The sequence below is a fragment of the Hemicordylus capensis genome, chromosome 2 (genome assembly GCF_027244095.1).
Source record: "Hemicordylus capensis ecotype Gifberg chromosome 2, rHemCap1.1.pri, whole genome shotgun sequence".
NCBI classification, from domain to species: Eukaryota; Metazoa; Chordata; class Lepidosauria; order Squamata; family Cordylidae; genus Hemicordylus; species Hemicordylus capensis.
The window spans coordinates 300,478,072-300,503,171 of NC_069658.1; the positions used below are offsets into that span (position 1 = coordinate 300,478,072).

Here is a 25,100-nt window from a genome sequence, read left to right on the forward strand (position 1 = left end):
GGACAAATGTGGTTCTATGTAAATAAGTGTAAAGTGATGCACATTGGGACGAAAAACCACAACTTCACGTATACGCAGATGGGATCTGAGCTGTTGCTGACTGAGCAGGAGAGGAAACTTGAGGTCATGGTGGACACTGGACAGCTCGTTGAAAGTGTTGACAATGTGTGGCAGCTGTGAAAAAGGCCAATTCCATGTTAGGGATCATTAGGAAGGAGATTGAAAATAAAATGGCTAATATTATAATGCCCTTTTATAAAACTACTAGTGTTTTTTAGCCCGGTACAATAACGGGCGCTAGCGTTCCCCCCCCTTACCTCCCGTTCCCTCCGTCTCTGGCCAGAGCCAAAGTTCTGCCTGGGAGTTCCCGCCGCCGCCCGCCCGCCCTCCCAGCTGCCCGAGTCCTCCTCAACCCCGGCCTGCGTCAGTCGGGCGATCAAAGACCATATTCTGAGAAGGAGAGAGGAGCTCGCAAACAGAGCTCCTCTCTCTGCAAAGCCTCTGCCTGAACTGGCGCTTTGGGCGCAAAGGACGCCTGTTGCGGCAGTTCGGGCATTGCACAGAGAGGAGCTCTGTTTGCGAGCTCCTCTCTCCTTCTCAGAATATGGTCTTTGATCGCCCGACTGACGCGGGCCTAACGGGGTGAGGAGGACTCGGGCAGCTGGGCGGGCGGGCGGTGGCGGTGGCAATTGTTTGGGCCGATTTGGCCCTTAATCAGGGGCGGGTGGGCGGGTGGGGAGGACTCGGGCAGCTGGGAGGGCGGGCGGTGGCGGCGGCAATTGTTTGGGCCGATTTGGCCAACATGGCCACGCATGCCCAGAACTGCCAAGAAAGACACGGGCAGCACGGGATCACACTTAAGGGTTTTATTATAGAGGATGGTGTGGCCACACTTGGAGTACTGTGTACAATTCTGGTCACCATATCTAAAAAAAGGATATTGTAGAACTGGAAAAGTTGCAGAAGAGGGCAACCAAGATGATCAGGGGCCTAGAGCACCTTCCTTATGAGGCAAGACTACAACACCTGGGGCTTCTTAGTTTAGAAAAAAGACGACTGCGGGGAGACATGATAGAGGTCTATAAAATCATGCATGGTGTGGAGAAAGTGAATAGGGAGAAATTCTTCTCCCTCTCCCATATCACTAGAACCAGGGGTCATCCCATGAAATTGATTGCCAGGAAATTTAGGACCAACAAACGGAGGTACTTTTTCACACAACGCATAATCAACTTGTGGAATACTGTGCCACAGGATGTGGTGACAGCCAACAACCTAGATGGCTTTAAGAGGGGTTTGGATCACTTAATGGTGGAGAGGTCTATCAATGGCTATTAGGGATGTGCACAAAAATCTTCGGTGCCGACAAGGGTAACACTTTAAGGGCAGGGGAGAGTGTACTCACCCCTCCCGCCGCATTTCCCCGGCCGGCGCGTTGTTGTTTTTAAGCCCCTTGGGGCGGAAGCATTCCTCCCTGCCGCCCCATTTCCCCCGTCGGCCAGAAGTGGCCGGAAGTCACGAGCGTGCATGCACCCGTCGTACATGCGCGCGTGCACGCACGACGGGCGCTCACAACTTCTGGCCACTTCCGGCCGACGGGGGAAACGGGGCGGCAGGGAAGAACGCTGCCGCCCCGAGGGGCTTAAAAACAACAGCGCGCCAGTGGGGGAAATGCGGCGGGAGGGGTGAGTACACCCTCCCCGCCCTTAAAATGCTACCCCCGTTGGCGTTTCGGCACCCAAACCGCCCCCAGCACCGAAACGTTTCAGAGGCTTTCAAAATGGCCTCCGAAACATTTCGGGCACAAGCCTAATGGCTACTAGTTGGAGAGCTATAGGCCACCTCCAGCCTTAAAGGCAGGATGCCTCTGAGTACCAGTTGCAAGGGAGTAACAGTAGGAGAGAGGGCATGCCCTTAACTCCTGCCTGTAGGCTCCCAGTGGCATCTGGTGGGCCACTGTGTGAAACAGGATGCTGGACTAGATGGGCTATGGGCCTGATCCAGCAGGGCTGTTCTTATGTTCTTATGAAGGTGAGAGATTGTTTATTTTATTCTTCTACAGTACAGGGAGCTTGAAGCACTTCTCTTTATTTTATTCTTCTACAATATCCAGGGAGCTTGAAGCACTTCTTGTCTATGGAGAGCAGGTTCCAAGAGAAGACCAGCCCAGCCATGAACTAAATTTCAACATTAGATTACTTTAGGTGTATTTCTGTTTCTAGAAGCATACATCTCAGTTAAATATTCCATGGCTCTTTTCACTTTTGTCCTCGAGCAGACACAGGTACCACAATGTGTACCACGCTTTTCCTTGGATGTTTTCATGGCTCTTCTAAGGAGTAGGAGTTACTTTGCACACGCAAATACCCTCCCCATCCAGACAGCCACATTCTGTCAGGTTTCTTCTAGATGACAGAATATGAGTATTCTCCTTCATACTTCACTAGCCAGTCATGGCCTCCCTTTTCTGGAGTTGGTCAATAGCTTTATTTTTTCCAGGGTTGAAGGTGGCATGAGAAAGGCATCATTGCCCATAGTGTCCATGCTCATCCTGCTATCTTTTCTGGTCAGGGGTGGCCCAACACATTGCAGTGCCTAAAGCAGGGCACCAAGTGCTGCCTTGCCCCGTGACCCTGGTGGGAGTCAGTCCCCTTTTAAAATCAACCCTTGCAAGCTTTGAAAGTGGAATGCAGGGTGGTGGGAAGGTTGCCTCCTCTTTTCACCTTATGCTTCTTGCAAGCTTTGCAAAGTGTGAAGAGAGCTGCTCCTTGCAAAGCTTGCAAGGGTCAAATCTAGCCTGAAGGGACGCTCTGATGGCAACAGTGGGGAAGGCATCTCACCGCCCTGCTGGAACCCCAATAATCTGCTGCCTAAGGCAATCGCCTCCCCTTGCCTCATGAAAGGGCCACCCTGCCTCTGGTAAACAGATTTTGGAGGTATCGTGGAGTTTCAAAAGCCTATGAAATCTGTTTGACCACAGACAACAAGTGGGACAAAAAAAAATGTGTGTACACCCAGGATAATAATATCTCACATGAGATCTTCAACTCTCTTAAGAACTATAATCTGTTTGTCAGAATGTCTCAGATGTACTTACATTCTCTCTCTCAGCGCTGCCGTACTTGGCTCGGATCCTTGGTTCCTTGATTGTGGCCAGGTTGGTGCCTGTTATGGTCAACAATGTCCCACCACTAGAGAGCAAGCAGGAGAAGGAATTAGCCAAAGGTTACACACACTCCACTGCCATCCAAACCAACTAAGAAAGCCATTTTTATATTTAAAACGTTACATGATCTCTCTTCTTGCTGGAAACATCCCAACCACAAGGCTCTAATTTTTGGAAACCATTGTTTCCAAATTCTGCTGATAATCCATTTTCTGCTACCTGTTGATGCTCCACTCAGGGTCTATCTTCTGAATTGTGGGATCCTCAGTGTAGTAGTATGTCACTTCAGGATTACTAAGTACAGCTCGGTTGATATGGATGTAGATGGGTGAATCTCCTGAGATTTGGCCAGGTGGTGTCCTACATCGGATCTCACCAGCATTTCGCCTGTGAGATACAGAGAGAAAAGAAGACAAAATCAATCATTGGCAAACAATGATTGGCAAACAACAAGGACAAGCAAACATCTCTCCAATTGCTATATAATGGAACAAACACAACAACAAACACATGGGATGCTCTGCTTGGCCATGGATGACCAGGCTTGCTTTCTTAATATAAGTACTACTTGGCACCAGATATTTATTCCATGAAAGTAATGTGCAGAGAGTGCCCATGCTCTCCCTCTGGCAAGGTGCTAGTCTGATTTCCAAATGTGCTCTGCAAAATACTAGGGCTATTCACACAGATGGAGGGGAGAGGCAGGAAGGTGGTTCCAATTCACCTTTCCCCCTAGATGACTGCTTTAATGTTGCTGGGAGCATGGAGCTCTGGGGGCTGGGACGATGCATCCCAGCCTCTGAATATCCCACATTGCACCATGCAACATATGCAATGCATTGGGGGATTCCCCCAGGAGATGGACACTCTAGGAGCCCATCTCTGTGTCCGCTAGAGCTGAATGCTGCCCCAGCAAACACACAATCCTGGAGCCTGGGCTAAGGGCTCGCTCAAGCCTTTAACCCTGGCTAAAAGCTGGGTTTAAAGGCTGGGCTAGGTAGTGCTGCCCCACCAGGATCAGACCTGATAACGGTGGGTCTCACATGCAGCCTAACTCAGGTTGGGCTTTCCTAGCCTGGTTTAGGGTGCATGTGAGAACAGCCTCACTGAATGCTATGTTGGGAACTAGAATAAATATGTTCATCTGAGGTTCAAGATAAATCCTGCCAATTACAACAGGAGTTTCAGAATGCACTAGTAATACTTTCTATCATATCAATGCAAATCCCCTATGAATGTAGCCCTGGGTTCATGTATGCAGACTGTGGAAGAAAGGACCCAGATGGGATCAGCATGGTAAGGACCCAGTCTTGCTCCCTGGCCATGTAAGGGCCAAACTAGACATTCATGGGAAAACACTGTTAAAAGCTGTGTTTCCAACTCGAAGTGCCTCCTTCCCCTGCCTTTTTCAAACAAACACACACATACACACACACCCCTCCCTACCTGTGTGTGGACTGTCCTGACTGGGACTGCATTCTATGGAGTGGTTAACTCTGTTCCTTTGCAAGCAAGCAAGCAAGCAAGCAAGCAAGCAAGCAAGCAAGCAAGCAAGCAAGCAAGCGTATGAAGCACAGCTTTTTAATGTGTTCCTCCAAAACTCTAGTTTGTTAGTTCCCACAAATATCTATCAGTTCAACTATTTTCATCTTGTACAAGCAAACAGAGTGCTGTTCTCTGCAAGCGGTACCCCATCTCTCTCTGCTCAGGGAAGTGCTGCTAAAATTATCAGTTAGCACAAAAAAAGGAAAAGAAAGAAGAAGCAGCCGTCGAAGCCGACGTAGCTTCGGAGCGTTCCCCATCGTGCGGCTGCTGCAAACAGCAGCGATTAGGGCTGATAACCAGTAATTACTGCAGGAAAATATTTAAAGAGCCGCTCCATTATCATCCCTAATCTAAAAATTATCCACTTCATGGCTCAGGGATTTGTGCTTTTTTAGAAGGAAAAGAAATTCACTGTCTTAAATTTTTTTTTTTTTAAAGAGCCTTGAAAAGAAATTCCACAACTCACATTGGAGAGCTTGTTTTGTTCCTCAGGAATGTCACCTCGTTTCAGACAGAGATGCACATGTATATACAGACACTCTCCTCACTCACACAGCCCCACACACTTCAAGACTTCTTTTTTTCCCCTCTCCACACTACACCGCAACACTTCCCAGCCAAGCCCATAGAAGTCTCACCATGAAAAGGCACAAGGTTGGTCTCCGACGGTCACTTTAATGTCACTTCCCGCATTGAGGTGCTTTCCCTTTATGCTAATCCAGGTGCCCCCAGAGAGAGGACCCCGAGGTGGTGTCACTTGTGAGAAAGTAGGAGTCTATCAAATGGAAACCCAACAAGTTCACAGTTCAAGAGGTGTCATCATTGTGAAAGCACAGCTTAAGAAAATGCAGAAAGTGAAAAAACTGGAAAATTCCTCTCATCTCAGCTATTTTGTGCCACTGTGTGTATATCACAGTGCCTTTGTAATTGTTTGATCCTACTGGAACTCCACATAAAAATAAAAAGGCAGGCTAGAAAGCCATCAGGAACCTTACCAAATACCTGTAAATATGGTTGTAAACACACATTGATTATTCTATCCATATCTGACAGAAATAACACACACACAATCTTTTTTTCATATTGAACAACAAATGTTGGGGCTATCATTCAAAGACAAGCTCAAAAAGTGTCAGAATAATCCAGCCAGTCAGGGTCTAAATAGCCCCAAATAATAATCAATGTTAGATATAATAGAAACATTGCTATCTGCAGAAGCAAAACCCCAATTCAGAAAAGAGAAGCATAAACTTCCTTGGATTTTACCTCTGCAAATCCCCTATTAGCAACGGGCTGAGTGAAGCGTTTTTGTTAATCAGTTTGTTTATTTGGGCCAACCACCACTAAAATGTGAGCTAGGAACCTTCAAGTCTGAAATTACAAGAACTCATTTGAGCTAAGGAGCCAAGCTACAGTCACTTTGGTATCCTTAATGGCTGAACAGACTGTCCACTCACTGCCTTGTTATAGGTGTACCAAAAAGGTGAGGACACAACTTATTCTTGACCATTAATATCCTATAATTAATGCTACATATCCTTACCACAAAGGTGAAGCTTTTGGGGGCTGTGGCCTTGTAGCTGGGGAAACAATCCCTGACACAGACTTCCACAGGGGCATCTTGGATTTTGCTTGGACTGGCATCTCCAATCTCACAGACAATCCTAGGGAAGGCACAGTAGCTGGTCTTACTTCATTCTAATTGCATCATTGCATTTTTATGGGCTTTTTAAAAAAATTAAATTTTGTTTGACCATTTTAGGAAGTGATCTCTGAGTATATATCAAATGTGTTCAAGCAACGGAAATGTGACAAATGCAAAATACATAGAGAATTACAGGTGCCATGTAATTGTGCCAACTTGGCTCACCAGGAAATAATCAAGTAAAAATTAACAAAACAAGAGAAAATAAAGAAACCCCCATATTAAACAAAGCAAACATTCCCATACATTTCTGGTTTAGAATCTTTGATATCATTGTTATCTGCCTACAAAAGGCAAGTGCCCAAATGTTTTATAAACTGATTTCTCTTACTAAGTCACTTTGCTTTTTTTGAACTTACTCTGTAAATGTATACATGAATGGTGGGCGGGCTATTCTTAACTGGAATAGCTTGAACAGCTAAGACAGTGGGGGGGAAAAAGAATATAAAGAGATAAAGGAAGATATTGCTTCCAGCTGGCTAGGCAGAACTGATCGTGCAGATCTACCAACACACATTTAGGACTTTGCTCAGAAGCCTGGAGATGCATTCAAAACAGGAGAGTGAGGGATCTTTTCTTTTAATTTAACCCATCATAACATCCTTTAATCATCAAATTAATCCTGTGAGGCAGCTTTAGGATAAAATATAATTTTGCCCAATTATTCCATGAACTTCATGGGGAAGCAGGGATTTGAAGTCAGACCAAGTCCAGCTCGCTTGTCTACTAAAACACACTAGGCTAATTCACATGGTCATTAACTGAGTAGGACAAGCATCCTACCTAAGTTCAGGAGCTGTGAACACTCTCGTTTTGCAATTGTGCGTGAGTAAAAGGCAAGGTAGGTGGTGGGGGAAGTGATCATCTGTGAGACACCCACAGGGTAGAAGGGCTTTTCCTCCTACCTCATTAAACAGCTGGGTACGGTTGCTGAGTAGGACGGAGCCTTCGTACCCAGCGTGAATCTTGCACACAATCACTTCCCTCACCTCTTATGGTGCTTTTTACTCACACATGATCACAAAATGGGAGCACGCACAACTCTCCAACTTGGAGAGCTTGTCCTACCGAATTAATGATGGTATGAACTAGCCTACTGGTTGACCTACAATGAAGCAAAACACGGGCACCACTTGTGCTACTGTAGAACATGGCTGTTCTGTTCCAAATTAAAATTCTGCAACTGCAGTTGTGTAACACTACCTTCATTGGAAATAATTTTTTCCAGTGGGAAAAATTATTCTTTTACACAAACCAGTCATGATATGTCCCTTCTTCTTTAAAAATGTATTGTTTTTCTTTAAAAAGAAGAAAATATAAACACATATTTTGCATCTACCACTATGTTACAACTACTATAATTCCAGCACACTTTGGGACAGTACCTTCCTTATCCAATATCTTTAAATAGCCCTCATAGTACATAAAAGTTCTCTTTCTCTGCTCTGTTTTCTCGGAATATTAGATTTAAGTTTAGTTTCTCTAGTATCGCCACAAACCAAACTTTATTTAACCAGCCTTCAATAGTGGAGACTTCCTGGAGTTTTCCATTTAGCAACCACTGAAATAGAGGTAGCCAGTAATAAATTACTAATTAATGCCCTAATCTGGCTATTGTTAACTTAATACAAATCTCCTAACAGTACCACTCTTCTATCTAGAGCTATTCAACATCCTGTTATCTCTTTTATATTGTCAAGAACATTCTTCTAAAATGTCTTTATAGTAATATAACTCCACCAAACATGTTCAAATTTAAGATTACCAATGCCACGTCTCCAACACTGTCCATCAGGTAAATTATATTTCCTAATGACAACAGCCTTCTATAAGTTTTGGATAACAAAGCTTTAGCATCCACATTCTCTGCATAGATGTTTTCAAAGGGTAGCTGAATATGTAGTTTAAATACCTCGCCTGAAAGAACTAAAACCATGGAGGCCATTGGCCAACCAGCTTTTCACAAATTTTTGAAACTCTCAAAATATTTCCATCTTCAACTCATTTACTATCAACCCATAAGTTAAAAAAAAAAAATGTGAAAGGGTAATTGTAGCTGTAAACAAATGAGGTCAAACTGGACTTAGTTTCCTATGGAATTTGTTCCAGACCACTGTCACTGCAGATACATGGGTTCTGCCCAGTTCGAGGGATTTTCCATTTATACTGCCAGCCAAGATGTGTTGCTGATGAAGTTTGGACCATCCTGGGGTCAGGCACCAGGGTTACATGCTATAACACAGAATTACAGCCACCTTTCCTCATTAGTAATACATGTATTTTGCCTGTCTCTAGTGAAATAATAAACTGTCTCCCCAAGCCTAAGAACCATCTGCATCCAGGTGTAGCTAGAGCAAGTTTAGTAATGTCACCTATAAAGCAAAGCCTCAATGAGTTTAGGCTCATTTCCGGTCTAAGCAAGCCAGGGGATCAATATACACACTGCAATATTCCTACAGTCTATTGCCCTCACACCCATAAACATACACACACACACAAACCTTGTCTCCACCCTCCCCACCCTCCATGTATAGAATACTCACTGCTCAGCACTGATGTATTCACTCTCAATGGGAATGCACGTCACTTTGCCAACATGGACCCCGAACTTCACATCCTCAAATTTCAGGCCCAAGTTCTCACCGATGATGGTTAAGCGAGTACCTCCCTGCCGGGGTCCTGTTTCAGGGAACAGCTAAGAAGGAACAAAGTCAAAGTGATATTGGATTGACTAGATCATTATCATAATTTCTCCCCAATTGTGTCCCCACATTGTGTCATACAACTCAGCTGCCCACCCACCATTTATTTATCTGCTTATTTCAGTTTCTAGCCCACTCCATCCATAGGGTTCCCGGTGGGTTGCACTTGAAAACAAACATAAAACCAGACCAACTAAAAATGATAAATGCTGTAATCCAGGAAAGCATGAAGTCAATTTACAGTCCAAACAGGTGTCATCATCCAGACAGTAATATCCTCTGCCACAACACACTCAACATCCGCTTTTCTGCCTACCACAGTACAGGAATCTAAGCCAGTTACTGATTTGCACCAATTATTCACTTTCTGCAAAGTGACTGAATCTTCCTGTCTAAGTCATAAGCCAATCCTAATGTAGTATTTCATATTTTGTGCGTTATGTCAAACTTTGCTTCTATGCACCAAGACAAAGTCCTTCCTTCTACCTACAATTCTAGGTGTTTTGGCCATGTAAGCGCTGGTAGTCCTTCCTCACACTCTTGACAGGACTAGTGGCTCCCGCAGAAGGGTGTGGAGGAGTTTCCTCCTTCACCAGCCAGGGAGAAAGGAGGGCTGGCTCCTCACTGGGAGACCCAGACCTCGGTGCGACTGGTCTCCTTTGACCTTCCCCATCACGGGCATGGGCCCCTCTAAATAGCCGAGCACACCTGTGGCACTCCCTTGGGACCCATCTTGCTTCCTGTCCTGCCCCTGCCATGTTCTCCCAATCGTCTGTCTCCCTGGTGGGCTGTGGAGTTGGCCTCCATTTCACTCTGTTGTCCTGCCCCTTCCTGCTGCCCCATCAGTCGGTGCCTTGCTTTCTGGGTAGGCCAGGGAGCCCACTCTGCTTGTCACAGCCAGACAGGTGCACCTCAGGCCAACCCCACAGAGCTACCAGACAACTGCTCGCCAACTTGCTAGCCCACCCCAACACTGAAGTCAGACACTTGACAGAGGGCTGGGCCAGAAGAGCTGATCTCGCTGGCAAATCACCCACTGTTCAAGCAAGGGAGCAGGCTGTCTGGATGGCTGCTGAGGTGAGTGCTGGACAGGACATGGACATGAAGAGAGCCTTCTGTGGTTTTTTTTGGTGTTGTTTTTCCCCCAGGGACGGAGTTCTCCATTGGAGCAGAGTAAAAAAGAAACCTCATGTATCTATCTTCCTGTGAAAAAGGATGCACAGCAATCAAGCGCAGGACACTTGAACCCTCTGTCTGAAATCGTTGGGACTGTTGAGTTGACCCTGTCAACATTCAAAATGGTGGCTCCAAAAGGATCAGAGGAATTCATGCCACTAAGCTATTCATCACCTCTGACTCTCAAAGGAAATGCCCATAAATACCTCTCTGGGCTTATAGCAACCCAAAGGTAGACACAATGGAATTTTCCTGCCTTAAGCTGGCTTGCTTATAGTCTTGGCAATGGACCATCCTTCAGGATGACACAGAGTGCCCTACTGTCCTGCATCCTAGGTTTGATTACTCCTGACAAGGACAGTGGAGGCTCAGAGAGAGGCTGCTGTTCCTCTTTCATGCTGCGAGTTAGCAGAGGACCCATTATCCCTCCAGAATCCTTCTGACAAAGAGGACACCAATTAACCCCTACAAAGTGGGCCTCCCCTCCCTTCCCCCACCAGGTCTGGTGCATCCTAGTATACAAAGTTTCTGCCAGCACCAGCTGGGGAGGGAGGGGAGACCCAGCAGAGCACGATATGCCTCATTTGTCAGGATGATTCCCAATAAAGCAGACAGGTGTGGCTTGACAAACACCGGCAAGATGACAGATGAGCAGTGCGGCACGGGCTCACCACTGCCACTAACAAGGTAATTATGGACAATTTTACACCACATTTTTCTGGCCCTGGTGCTCGGCATACACCTGCAAGTGATAAAGAGGATTAATGGGCATCCAGCTGGGAGAGTTCTAAGCTGGGTCACTGGCAACCCCAAGCCAAGGAAAGGGACTCCAGGAAAAATAAGTCTCAGCAATGGCCAACAGCCCTGGAATGAAATATCATAAAAGGCCTAAAACAAGGAATAGAAAATGGCTCACCAGGTCAATCAGCATTACAGCTCTAGAGACAGCCTGTGTTGTTCTTTTCTAAGCTAGTGGGTGCTGCTGGGAAGGATCAGGCATGCCTGAGAATGCATCTTATTATTTGCTTATAATTGCATCCTGCCAACTTCCAAATGCTCAGAGCAAAATTCGTGTTTAAAAATAAACCAAAGGCATAAACATTATGGTCAAGCAAAGCCAGTGCTAGCTTCCAAATATTACATAACCGGAATGGCCTCATACTACTTCCAGGAAATACAGAGGCTCCAGCAAACCGCCAGGAGAAAGAAGTTCCATCATGGTGAGGCATCCACCAAGTTGCCTCATTAAGTAAAGTTGCACAGATTGGACTCTTAAGGAGACACATACCAAGCTAATCTTCATCTTGTGAGGCCCAAGTTGCTTCGTTCTAAGTCGCCATCTTGAATGGCGGCTGAGTGAGCCTTTGTGGATCCTGGAACACTAATGTAATTGGATATATTAGATCTTAAGTGCTGGATCAAATCACGGGACCATCTAGTCTGGCATCCTTCTTCCCACAGGGGCCTGCTAAATGCCCTCAGAAAGCCCACAAGCAGGGCTTGAACAACCTTCTCCCACCATTGCCCTTCAGCAACTGCCATTCAGTGGCATACACCAAGGCAAGTTTGGTGCAAGAGGCAGAGCATCCAAATGGCGCTCCCACAGTGGTAAAATATAGCCTCAAGACTTGATGAGGCGGACTGCCTCGCTCTGAAAGGACTGGACCTAGGTGTAACATGTAGCTCATGTCCTCTCCCCAAGATATTGTATGTTGACCAGCAGCAGTCTTTGTTTATTTTTCAAGGGCACCATCATATGGAGTGGACTACAATAATCAGATTGCAAGAAGATGCTTATACATTTTATATGTTTATGGCCAGGCTTCTCATTCCTCTTCAACCCCGTCCTCCTGCTATAATCATTGCCCCCCAAAGGTGAGAACACTGGTGTTAAGTGGCCTCTCAGAAGCATGGAACTTCCTGATCCAGAGATTCCACTCTCCCAGAATTGGTGCCATTTCATTCTGCAGAATAGTTCACCTCACATCTTTTAAGAAAAATAAAATATGGTTGAGGGGAAAAAGCGGTACACCTGGGAGATATTTCCTCCAGACCCAGAGGAGGGTTCAAATATAAAAGAGCACCTTTTCCAAGTTTCCTGGCTAAGGCAGCAATATTTGACATTAGCACAACATCTGTTTGTTTCATTCTACAAATCTTGCCTTATGAATGGCACGACGATGAACAGAGCTTGCTCAAAGAGAGACTGTGCTGGGTAATTAGCACCAAGCAAGGCACAAAGAGGTCGTGGCTTACCCACAGCCAATGGTGTTTCTAATAGCCAAAGCCCACAAGTCCTGACTTCCATCTCTGCTCTCTGATTCACAGGCCACTCCATGTGTTAACTTACAAGCAGGCCTAGGGCAATCGCATGCCATGCTTCAGAATTTATACAACAGTCAAACCGATTTGAGCTTTGGGGATTTGCCGTTTGCCTAAATTCAATCCAATCATCTGCTAAAGTCCTGGATCAGAACTCATTAAGGCAGCTGCTGCAGCGGGCAACCCAAGTCACTCTCTCCTAAATTGGGCTCCTCTGGGGTGCTTGGTGAGCCGCGGCTGTTTGTTTGGTATTGTTAAATTAGTGTTAAAGGCTGCTGTGGTATGTTAGATTTCCCCTCCACTGCAACAAAACTGACAAGGGCCACACGTTTGGGGAGCAGCAACTCTGGGAAAAAGTGGATGTTGCTTGACACACTGTGTGGGGAGGTCACAGCTAAACAAGGCACACGGGAGCCAGAGCTGGCAGGGAAATCTGGCTCTTTCATGATCTGTCTCCTTCTCCACACCTACAGGCTCCCACACCAGCTCTGGCCCTGACAAACAACAGCACAATTCTGCTAATTGGTTTCAGAGCACACATCCTTCAAATCAGGCAAATGAACTGGACACAAGATCTAGAAATGGCCAAAAGATGAGATAATGAATGATCTAGCTGGCTTGGCCATTTGAGAATTCCATTTCAGAATGGCCCTTCTCTACCTGCATGCATTAAAATCTTGTTCAGAATGCACCACTTAACGGAGAATGGAAAGCAAGGAGACTGTAGATGCAAAAAGAGCAAGAGTTCTGAAAGTTCACAGCTTCCCAATATGCAGAAAAGGTGCCTCCAATCTTCCCATGTGGCAGACACACTTCTATTTTTGCTAGGAGTCTCTAAGAAGAGGCATTTGAAGGTGCAGCAATACTGGCACCAATACCAGAGCATTTTGGCACAACAGATTTGCTTCCCACTTTCCTAGTGTATCAAATAAATACTATATTTGGGGCATTTTGGGGGGTGCAACAACATGCTAGGGTGGTAAAAGACAGTTTGAAAGAACTGATACGGTAATATGTTGCCTTGGACCCGAGATCAATGTGTTGCTCAGCCACAAACTTGCCACCTCTCAGCTCCCATGTGCAAAGAGAGAATGTAAAGGTTACAGACATTCACTTGGCATATTATTTTTTTATTTTGAGGAGACAGGACAATTGTCAAGACTTCTGCACATGAACAGTGCTACAGTGATAGAAGGGCGGCCATCACAATCTGTCCTCACAGGCTTCCCTTAAGGTTCTTTGGTCTTAACCCAAATGATGCTCCTCTAGAACCCTTGAAATAAAAGAAGCTACAATGTTAGAAATGAGCAAACCCCACCCCTTCCTACTCATGATGAATTAGTTCAGAAAATAATCCAAGCTACTGTGGGAATTGCTTTGCTTGCTTGACCAAACCGCAGCCATTTTGTTAGCTTGATGGTATGAGCAGAAACGCTTTGCAAGAGAACAAAACACCAGCTGAGCAGGCTGGCAGGCAGGAAAAAGCCAAGCTTGGGTTCTATTGGCTATACATAGCCAATATTTCTATTGGCTAGAAATAGATTGTGCAGAAAGGTCCATGGAGATTTGAATAATGTTTTAGCAGACAATGATGGCAACTATGCTTTGCAAGACCTGCAAGACCCTGTCTAAAGCAATCTGATCATGCAGGATAAATATGGTTTGTCACTTTAACTTTCTTGTTTTAATACATGTGTGCAAATGTCCAACTAACAGACTGAAATGTTTAAATAACTTGAAACAATTATGTAATCTCCTCTTCTGACAAGATAAGACTGTGTTCTGAACTTTGCAAGGGGTCTTTGGGAATCTGGTGAGGTTTGTAACCTGCACTGGCGCTCTCTGACCCATTTTCAGATGAAACTGTCTTAGTATCAATAAAAGCAATTACTTGGATTATCAAACCATAGCGTGAAGGCAGCGTTTCTTCCACACTACTTTCAAACATAAACCAGGAATATTGTGGCTTATTCTCAGAGCCAAAGTGATGCTCAGGAGTCAATCAGTCTCCAAAGCATGGCCAGCAGTCCTTGGGAAAAATACATTTCTCAAGGGCCACCAGGACATTTCTTCCCAGCATGCTACCAGCATACCAGAGAGGGAGGGATTGGAGCTCTTCCTCCTTCCCTCTTACCATGACTGGAGTGCTGCTGCTCGTGCTGCTCCAGATCGGTAAACCTTGTTGAAAAGAAAAGTGAGGTGGGGTTTGGGGGAGCAGGGATGGGTGGGTAGAGGTTTGGTGGCTGAGAGATGTGAACCAGGAATTCTTTTCTAGCTTGGGTTTTCATATGAACTGGAGAAGAAATTGGGGGTGGGGGGTGCCATTTAATGCTCACCTCTTCTTTGAGGGAAACATTATGAATCCTGAAGCTTGTTCCCAGGTCCAAGCCTGGTAAGCTTTTCTGGCATCTTCATCCAGCACCCACCAACTCTCTTAGCCAAGGGTCTGCTGAAAATCTATCTAAACTCCATTGCTGCTTCCTATGGTTACACTCCAAGGAAGGAAGAAATATACATCTCAGCATTGTGCAAAAAGGTAGAACTGGATTTCTTTTTCTGCTCCAGAATATCTCCCATTCATGGGGCCATTTGGGTGGATTTCATTGGACTGGATTCAAATGTGGCTCTTCTTTCTCTTCATTTTCTAGCAGGAGTCACAGCCTGTGCCCTACAGCAGCAGACTGATGGCCCACATTTTCAGATGAAAAGGTTATATAATTATAATATGTATCTGTACACAAAATATATATCCTTGCAGCACACCACAGGTGATCCTATCGCAGGAGACAACACAGAATTCTACTGAAATCTTGGAGGCCTTCAAGGGGTTAATCACTGGGAAAATATCCCACTATAAGCCCCTAAGACTTGGCATTCATTCATGAATGTAAAGGTGTATTATTCCTTGATTTCCTTACACATCATGGTTCCAGGTTCACAAACCATTTCCCCTTCCTCATGTGACAGGATTCATTTAGAGCTGGTTTGCACAAGTCTCATAACCCACTATCAGAAGCTTGCGTAAATCAGGAGTCTAGTCTTACCCACATCTTTAAAGGGATACTTCCTTACCTTTAGTCTGTTCACTCTAGAAATCCAACACAAACCCTTTAGAAATCCAATGTATCTTAACAACTTCAGCACACACACTATCCATCTTTTAAGCAAGAGATCTCCACTCTTCTTCTTCACATGATTACTGTGTCCCCTAAGTCCCTACCAGAGGGCATTTGAGGTATCACAAAGGATCACTGGCACTACTGGGGTAATGTAACTCTTGCAGTTTTCAGTAGGGATGTGCACGGAACCGGTGGTGGTCAGTTTGACGGTGTGTGTGTGTGGGGGGGTACTTTTAAAAAGTAGGGAGGGTGATCTTACCACCACCCCTGCTGCATTTACCCCGTCAGCGCTGGGTTTAAAAATGGTCCCGCGGGGTGGCAGCATACCTCCTAGCTGCCCCGGTGTGTGTTGGACCAGAAGTGCCCAGTGCACATGCACCAGGCACTTCCAGTCCAAAGCACACCGGGGCAGCAAGGAGGTACGCTGCCACCCCGCGGGACCATTTTAAAACACAGCCCCAGTCAGGGGCATAGCAAGGTTGTAGTGGGCCCAGAGACAAGATTTTAAAATCCCCCCCCCCACAACGAAGCTCAGCTCATGAAGTAAAGAAATCTTAAATGAGGCTGAATAGTGGTAACAAAAAGCATAGTAAAATTTAGATAGATAGATAGATAGACAGATAGACAGATAGATAGATAGATAGATAGATAGATAGATAGATAGATAGATAGATAGATAGATAGATAGATTGATAGATATAAACCTATGTGCCACAATAGAACATCATCCTAAATTATTTTTAAAAGGTTTTGTAAATTGTGGACGATGCAAGTCATGTAATGCTACTAGAGAAAGACATGCTGTTCTGGTAACTCCAGGTCTTAACACTCACATCAGTTTCGGAGGATGAATACAACTCAAGGAAGCCCGGGCGGGTGCGTGGCTGGGGGAGTCAGTCATGTGACTTGCCTCTGCCCCCCCCAAGGCAGTGGGCCCCCAGACAACTGTGTCCCCTTGCCCTATTGTTGTTATGCCCCTGGCCCCAGTGGGGAAAACACGGTGGGGATGTGTGTGTGTGTGTGTGTGTGTGTGCGTAAGAGCACCCTCCCTGTTCCTTAAAGGTAACACCCTCCTCTGTCATTGAACAGGCCAAACCAGGTGATATACAACTTCAAACCAGTTCAGAGGTCCGTAAAAGGGTCTCCAAACTGGTTCGTGCACATCCTTTGGAGTATCTCCTTCAAATGCTTCACACACTATGAACACCCATTTTTTGATATCTCAAAAATTAGGACCTACAATTTTAGTTGAGAGTGTTGTTCATTAAGGGGAGACAAATGGTACTCAAGCTCTTGCTAGGTATACATTTATCTGTATGCTCTAACTGTCATCTATTGTAACATTCTTCACATTTCTAGTTTCATGGGACCCTTTCCTGAGGAACTCTTGACTGTCTGCCCTGGGCCCCCTCAACTATTTAAAGGGGATTAAACATTCTGGCACTCATTCTAGGATATGGATATATGCACTCCAGACACACACATAACACTTCCCAATTATGATGCATTGCAGGGCGAAATCCATCATGGTGGGCAAGCTGTATTTCATGGAGGCGTCCCTGAGAAGTTTCCAAAGAACCCCAGAATTCCCTGAAATACAATCTGAAAACTACAGACTTACAGCATCTGTAGGATCTGTACAAACTACAGACTTACAACGCCTGTAAGATATAAAATCTGGGCTCCCAACTTTGCTAAATATGGCAGTGCCATTCTGTGGTGATGGTTATGGACCTATTCTATCTTTTGGTCACAAATAGCTATGCTGGAATCTGTCTCACCAAACACCATGCTCACCAAACACCATGCTATTACACATCTCCTTGTTCCCAACTCCCAAAGGCTGCTTTCCTTGATCTGAAGCTTTAACTTTTCCCTACTTGAATCATTTGTTCCCAAGTAATCAACCATGTGCACAAGATAATGTCACAAGAAAACAGAACCATAGCCAATTATAATTTCACTGGTGATGTACAATTAGCATATTTTGGGACAGAAAGCAATTTATTCCTTGTTTCGTGAGGGATACACTCACACTCAAAGTATGGAGCTTGATTCACGTGCTTGAGCCATCTGTTTTAAACGACTCTCATGACCCCTCATATCTAGGGGATTTGCTCCCTATTGTGGCATTCCATGGACAGGACTGTGTGAGATTATCTGTGTGATCAGTATGAAGACACTGGCCTGTTGGGTGGATGGTCCTGCCCTGCACAGGGGAAGGGGGTAGGGTGAAAAATAGAGCTTTTTAGTTCACTCCAACTCTAGGATTAGATCTAAGCAGGAAGGCGCTTGTCTCACCTCTCAATGCATGCATACTCAGACCCCTTTAAGGGAGTAAGAACTGGGGTCAGCTCCCTAGCTTAGAACTTCAGAATGTATATGGGACTGCATAGAGACCAAATGAACAGCTAGATTGTAACCAAATCAGCAGGCTTCCTAGGTGGAAGAAAGAGCTTATTGTATTAGAACTTGCTAAATGATCCACTGTGATATATGGGATTAGATATGCTAACCATATCTAATCCTATCCATGCTCCATATGGTTTAATACTCTCGAAATCAGGAGTGCATGGAAGCTATTCTTGATTTTGCAAATAGTCTTGATAACAGTCCACAGACAAAACTCTGACCATAAGGGTTACTGGTAAGCTTAAATGATGGGTAGGCAGCAAAAGCAAAAGCAAACCAAAGCTAGACAAAAATCGAAGACATTTTTAAAAGCCTCAAATTGATTACAGGGTCAGATTCTCATATTTATTAAATCTAAGTGGAAATCTCAGCTTTAGAAGTTACCAGGCCAGGGTCACAGAGTGGTTCCTTAACAGCAGTCAAGGAAATGTAGCCCAAGAATTTTATCCTTTTCATCTCCAATCCAGGCAATCAAAATCTGGAGCCAAAGGTTCTGGAACATATATGACATATGACGAAAGGCTGAGTGTTGTGAAAAATTGAAAATAAGCTAGAACACATTTTAACACGTTGTTCTAGTAATAACTACTCTGCCTACTTTTCTTTCACTATCCCTACAACTGAACTAAATTTGGTTCAAATCAAGGTCCACAAGACCTCTTGTGCCTCAAATGTTCATGTGTCCACCATCTTAAATTGGGGAGGACAATATCATTAACTACACCATTGAGGTGTCCCTGTGTGTCACTCACTACAACTGTACCAAATTTGGTTCAAACTGGTTAGACAGTCCACAAGTCAGTGCACTTGTGCCTCCAATGTTTATGTGACTGCCGTCTTGAATTCGAGTAGATGACATCATCAGAAACTACACCATTGAGGTGTCCCTATGTGCCCCTACAGCAGTAACAAATTTGGTTCAAATCAATTAAGACAGTTCACAAGTTAGCTGACACGTTCAAAAGTTTGTGCATCTGCCATTTTGAATCAGGGTAGATGACATGATCACAAAATATGCCATTGAGGTGTCCCTGTGTGCCGCTTACTACAACTGTACCTAATTTGGTTCAAATCAGTTAGACAGTCCACAAGTTAGTGCACTTGTGCCTCCAATGATTATGTGACTGCCATCTTGAATTGGGGTAGATGACATCATCACAAACTACACCACTGAGGTGTCCCTATGTGCCCCACAGCTGTACCCAATTAGGTTCAAATCGGTTAGGCGGTTCACAGGATAGCCCACTTGCGCCTCAAATGTTTATGTGTCCACCATCTTGAATTGGGTGGATGACATCATCACAAACTATGCTGTTGATATCACCCTATGTGTCCCTACAACTGTACTCAATTTGGTTCCTATTGGTCCAGGCATTGTGAAGTTGATAGTGGTGGGGGGACACACATGTGTGTTCTCATAAGCCTACTGGAAATTAGGCTAAAAATAACTACTATTTTCAAAAGCACCATTGGAAGAACTGATTACCGTATTTTTCGGACAATAAGATGCACCTGACCATAGGACGCACCCAGTATTAGGGGCCGAATCGGCCCAAGCTACTGCCGCCGCGGCCGCCGACCGTCCACCCTCCCTCCCAGCCGCCCCCGCTGCCCCCCTACCTGATTAGGGGCCGAATCGGCCCAAACTATTGCCACCGCCGCCCGCCCGCCCTCCCAGCTGCCCGAGTCCTAACATTGTAGGCCGATCAGGGACCCATAAATGGAGAAGGAGTGAGGAGCCCAAATTGCGCCCAAAACGCCAGTTCGGGCCGAGGCTTTGCAGAGAGAGGAGCTCTGTTTGCGAGCTCCTCTCTCCTTCTCCATTTATGGGTCCCTGATTGGCCTACGAGGTTAGGACTCGGGCAGCTGGGAGGGCGGCGGCGACGGCAATAGTTTGGGCCGATTTGGCCCCTAATCAGGTGGGGGGGGGGCGGCGGGCAGGCGGTCAGCGGCGGCAATAGTTTGGGCCGATTTGGCCCCTAATCAGGTGGGGCGGCGGCGGCGGCAATAGTTTGGGCCGATTCGGCCCCTAATCAGGTGGGGGGTGGCGGGGGCGGCTGGTGCATACCCCCACTGGACAGCATTCAGACCATAAGACGCGCCCTCATTTCCCCCCCACTTTGGGGGGGGGAAGTGTGTCTTATGGTCCGAAAAATAAGGTACTAGGCCAACTGGTGGAAGGAAGAGAAGAAACTGATGTAATCTTCAAAAGAACAGTTCACAGTTCAGACCTAGGGAATCTCTGCAGTACTAAAGGATAGGAATAGGGGAAGAGAGTTGGTCTTGTGGTAGCAAGCATGACTTATCTCCTTAAGCTAAGCAGGATCCGCCCTGGTTGCATATGAAAGGGAGACTAGAAGTGTGAGCACTGTAAGATATTCCCCTTAGGGGAAGGAGCCGCTCTGGGAAGAGGATCTAGGCTCCAAGTTCCTTCCCTGGCATCTCCAAGATAGGGCTGAGAGGCACTCCTGCCTGCAACCTTGGAGAAACCATTGCCAGTCTGTGTAGACAATACTGAGCGAGATGGACCTATGGTCTGACTCAATATATGGCAGCTTCCTATGTTCCTATGTAATAGTTGATCTTCACACTGCTTTCCAATGCTGCAATTAGGGCATTTCTCCTTCCCTAAGAATAGCATAGCCACCTAATGGAGCAGCAAAGAAGTAACTTGCCTAGAGAGCAAGAAGTTGCCGGTTCGAATCCCCACTGGTATGTTTCCCAGACTATGAGAAACACCTATATCGGGCAGCAGCGATATAGGAAGATGCTGAAAGGCATCATCTCATACTGCGCGGGAGATGGCAATGGTAAACCCCTCCTGTATTCTACCAAAGAAAACCACAGGACTCTGTGGTCGCCAGGAGTCGACACCGACTCGACAGCACAATTTAAGAATAGCGTAGTGGCTTACAGATGTGAACTAGGCAGTCCCAGTTCAAATCTCTCTTTAGTCATAAGTTCACTAGGTATCCTTAGGCAAGTCACTATTGCCTTACTGTACACTGCCCGAACTGAAATAGTCAGATAGTAATGTTATATGGTTGTCATCAAGATGACTGAAATAATATACGTGAAGCATTCTGAACACTCTAAAGCACTATATAAAAGCTATGCACTAGGAAATGCTACATCCTAGGAATTCTGTAGCATAGTCTCAAAGTTGCTGCTAAACATTCCTGCCAAACACTCCCAGTTTCTTAGCCACTATCTATCTATATATTTCTCCTGGGTGTGCCAGGGAAAATGCGTCCCAGCAGCCCAGCTGATTGGCTGGGCTGCAGAGGCGCCTGGCTGGCATACCCAGGAGGAGGAGAATTGGCCGCTGCGAGCCATGGCCACTGGCGGGCCCGGCCTAGCGATGGGTGGTGGCCGCGGGCCCAGTCCGGCCGTGGCAAAGCGGTGGCGGGCCCAGCTGAGGGCCGAGGTGGTGAGGTGGGCGGCTGGCGGGCGAGCTGGTGGGCGGCTGGCGGGCGAGCTGGTGGGCGGCCGGCCGGCAGGCGGCCGGCCCTGATACTGGGGCAGAAGGTGGGGGTGGGGAGAGAGATGGCTGGCCTACTGCTGGTCGCAAGGACTGGCAAGTGGCGGCAGCGGGCATGGCAGGCCGCGTAGGCGGCACTTGGTGTGGCGGGCCCGCCAGCGGAACAGGCCGCGTAGGTGGCACTTGGTGTGGTGGGCCCGCTGGTGGGACAGGCCGTGGAGGCGGTTCTCGGCCAGGCGTGCCGGCCAGGCCAGGAGGAGCCTGTGGGAGACTGGGGTGGGAGGGAACCGGGCGGCGGGACTTTCCAGTTCGCCGCCTGGGAGGAGGAGTGGTGGCGGCGGCCGGGTAAGTAGAACTTTTTTAAATGCAGGGGGAGGGGTGGGCAAAGGGGAGGGGAGGGCAATAAGGAGGAGGGGGAGGGGAGGGCAAGAGGGAGTGGGGCAGGGGGGAGAGGGGAGGGCAAGAGGGAGTGGGGCCAGGGGAGGGCAAGAGGGAGGGCAGGAGAGAGAAGCAGGGGAGGGGAGGGAGGACAGGAGAGACTGGGGCAGGAGGGTGAGAGGGAGGGGAGGGTGAGAGAGAGGTGTGGGAGGGGGAGGGAGGGCAAGAGAAAGTGGGGTGGGAGGGAGGGGAAGAGAGACAAGAGTGTGGGGCAGAAGGGAGGGAGAGAGAGTGGGGCAGGAGAGAGAAGGGAACAGCCAGCCCCAAAGAGCACACAGATGCTCTGTGTGGGTTGGCTAGTATATTTTTAAAAGTAGCACTACTAATTGGCCAGACCAGGCTTTCTCCCATCAGCATGAATAGTGGGCAGAGGCCTTCAGTGGAGTTAACCTACTCTGGAAAGCCAGAACAGTGCCCCACAATACCAAAAAGTAATAAGAAGCAAGTGGCTTTAGGGAGCGTGAGAGGCACCACTCTAATTTCTAGCCTTCATCAGATAAGACACTGAAACCCAAATAGATTAGATACTGTGCTAAGATGCTGATAATTAACACCACCAAAGCCTGCCTGGCCTGCAATCCATGGGTAAATAGAACATATCAAATAGAATTACTTGCCAATCCCTGCTAATGCACTTGGAGTCTGGCCCAACAGACATGTTAACATTAATATACACAATCTTATTAAATGAAGGTCATAAAAGCTGTCAGAGAAGAGGGATGATAAACTACTAGTCCTAAGGAAGTGAAATGAAGGGTGGCTAAGAACTAAGGGGCGGGGGGGAGGGAGGCAGACCTCCTACTGGCAAGGAATCCTGTGAAACTCCAAGAGTCATTTCTTAATGGAACATGCTAAACTCCACCCTCTTCCAGAATTCAACTGGTCAGAAAGCCAGTGAAAGAACTATCGAAAGGAGTGATGAAAGTGCTAGCATTAATTCTGAACACAGAAGGGAGAAGCTAGTAGACAAACCAAATAAATATGTAACTAGCAGACTCGGTATACAGCATCTGTGCCATTTCCCTCCCTCCCTTCCACCCCAGTCCGTTCCCCATTCCCTCCTCCACTGTTCTCCCCCCTCCCAGCCCCCATGCTCGCCACAACAGCCCCAGTTGCTCCGCCAGCCTCCGTCTGGCCATTTTCAGGAGCCCGTCCCCACTGCCACCAGCCCAGCTGGGATCCTCTTGGTGGCGCAGCTCAGCCGCCCACCGCCTCCTCTACTCCCCTTTTTGCCTCGCCACCCTCGCATTTTTTGTCTGACCGCCTGTTCCCCTCCTGACCCGGCCTCCAACGGGCACCTTGCCGCCCGTTACCCTCCCGCCCCAGGCAATGCTCCTGCTCCTGCCCGTTCCTTCCCAAGGCAATGGTAGGAACTCTTGCAGGACCTCGCAAGAGTTCCAACAGGCATCCAGACGTGTCTCGACATCCCCATGGAGTTCTCTACTGGGTCAGCCGTAAGAAAATTAAATATATAGATACCCCTGCTACCTTGTCCTGCTGTGGTGACATCCATCCCTAGATTTTAGGATGAAGACAAACATATATTCTAAATGTGGTGCAAGTGGTTTCAATACACATTCTCTGGCCTGAAAACGAATGCCTTGGAATGCAGTGCATGCATCCAAAGCAATTTCCACCACATTTTAGAACAGGGGTGGGCAACCTTGGCACTCCAGCTGTCGTTGAACTACAACTCCCATCATCCCCAGCCACAATAATTGTGGCTGGGGATGATGGGAGTTGTAGTTCAACGACAGCTGGAGTGCCAAGGTTCCCCACCCCTGTTTTAGAATGTCTGTCTGCCTTTATTCTTCATCACTGGCCAATGAAATCTTTACCCAACTCTAATCCCTGAACTACATTATTCTTATAGTCCACTGCAAGCATCTCTGAATCCTACTGACCATGGCAGATCAATAGTAGGACTAGTGCAGGGGTAAACTATCTGAGGCTTTTCAGCTGTTGCAGGACTACAACTTCCATCACCCCTAGCCACAATTTATTGCAGCTGAGCATGATGGCCGTTGTCGTCCAACCATAGTTGGAAAGCCTCAGGTTGGCTACCCCTGAAATATTGTCACCCAGCGATGCTAGTTACTGTTTAAAAGCTCCTTACTATTTAACTCACAGATCAGTTGAAAGAGCAACTTTTCACCAGTTTTCTGAGTCTGCAAAGAACTTCAGAAAGGGGGAAATGAGTGAAAGGAACTTGGGCTCAAAATCTATTGCCAGCAGCACCAAGAAAACTATGCACATCAACATTTTAATTAAAGACTGAGCCCATGCTTTCAGGTCATACCTCTGACACTCCAAAACACCCCACTGCTATGTATCTTCCACTATAGTCAATTTCCTACAGACCACTGAAGAGGGGAGAAAAAGACTTTCCCCTGCCCATCCAACATGAACAAACCTTGATGATTTTGGGGTCTGCACAGCGGCTGTTGCCATTGCTGGCGTGCATCCAGTTGCTCTCATAAGTTGGGCAGTGTTGGCGCAGGGAACATCGCTTTTCTAACACACACCAGCCACACTCAAAACGTGGATCTGCCTTGAGGCACAGCCCACAGCTCTCACGAAGAGCTGAGCATTTGTACAGGTGAGCTGCAAAACAAAAGGACAGATTACTTGCTTACCAGCACAGAAAAGCTGTGCTGCACAGAATTACTAAACAGATCTCCCTTGGGCCAGACATTTCTGATAATGCCCAGAAAAGGAGCTTAGGGTGCCACATTCCCAGGTTGCTTATCCTATCAGCTCAGCTTAATGGTTGTTCACTTTCAGGAATGTCTGCTGGTCATCAGCTGGTGGCCTGTGAATGTGTGGCCTGAGACAGATACCTGTCTCAGTTGACAGTCACATCCCAGGACATATCTATGACACACATTTGAAATCAGCTTGAAAGTGACACAATTGTCAGGGCTTCCCCCAAATAACTCCAAGGACTGCTTTTCTGGGCGCACTGAGGATTCTTTGATGGGTATTCTCTTGACCATGCACAGAACTACCGAGCCCTGGGTTTCCTCCACAAGAG

General features: G+C 46.7%; 1 protein-coding gene across 13 annotated transcripts in view; it reads right to left on the minus strand.

Moving 5' to 3' along the window:
• The window catches only part of PLXNA1 (plexin A1), a 423,385-nt gene that overhangs the window by 87,730 nt on the left and 310,555 nt on the right, over window positions 1-25,100 (minus strand). For all 13 annotated transcript variants that reach the window (XM_053299219.1, XM_053299220.1, XM_053299222.1 and 10 more), the window contains 6 exons: window positions 24,480-24,670; window positions 8,960-9,111; window positions 6,255-6,375; window positions 5,350-5,486; window positions 3,386-3,553; window positions 3,098-3,191 (listed from right to left, as the gene is read on the minus strand). In XM_053299219.1, the coding sequence (XP_053155194.1) occupies window positions 3,098-3,191; window positions 3,386-3,553; window positions 5,350-5,486; window positions 6,255-6,375; window positions 8,960-9,111; window positions 24,480-24,670 (863 nt within the window). The remainder of the gene's footprint in view (window positions 1-3,097; window positions 3,192-3,385; window positions 3,554-5,349; window positions 5,487-6,254; window positions 6,376-8,959; window positions 9,112-24,479; window positions 24,671-25,100) is intronic.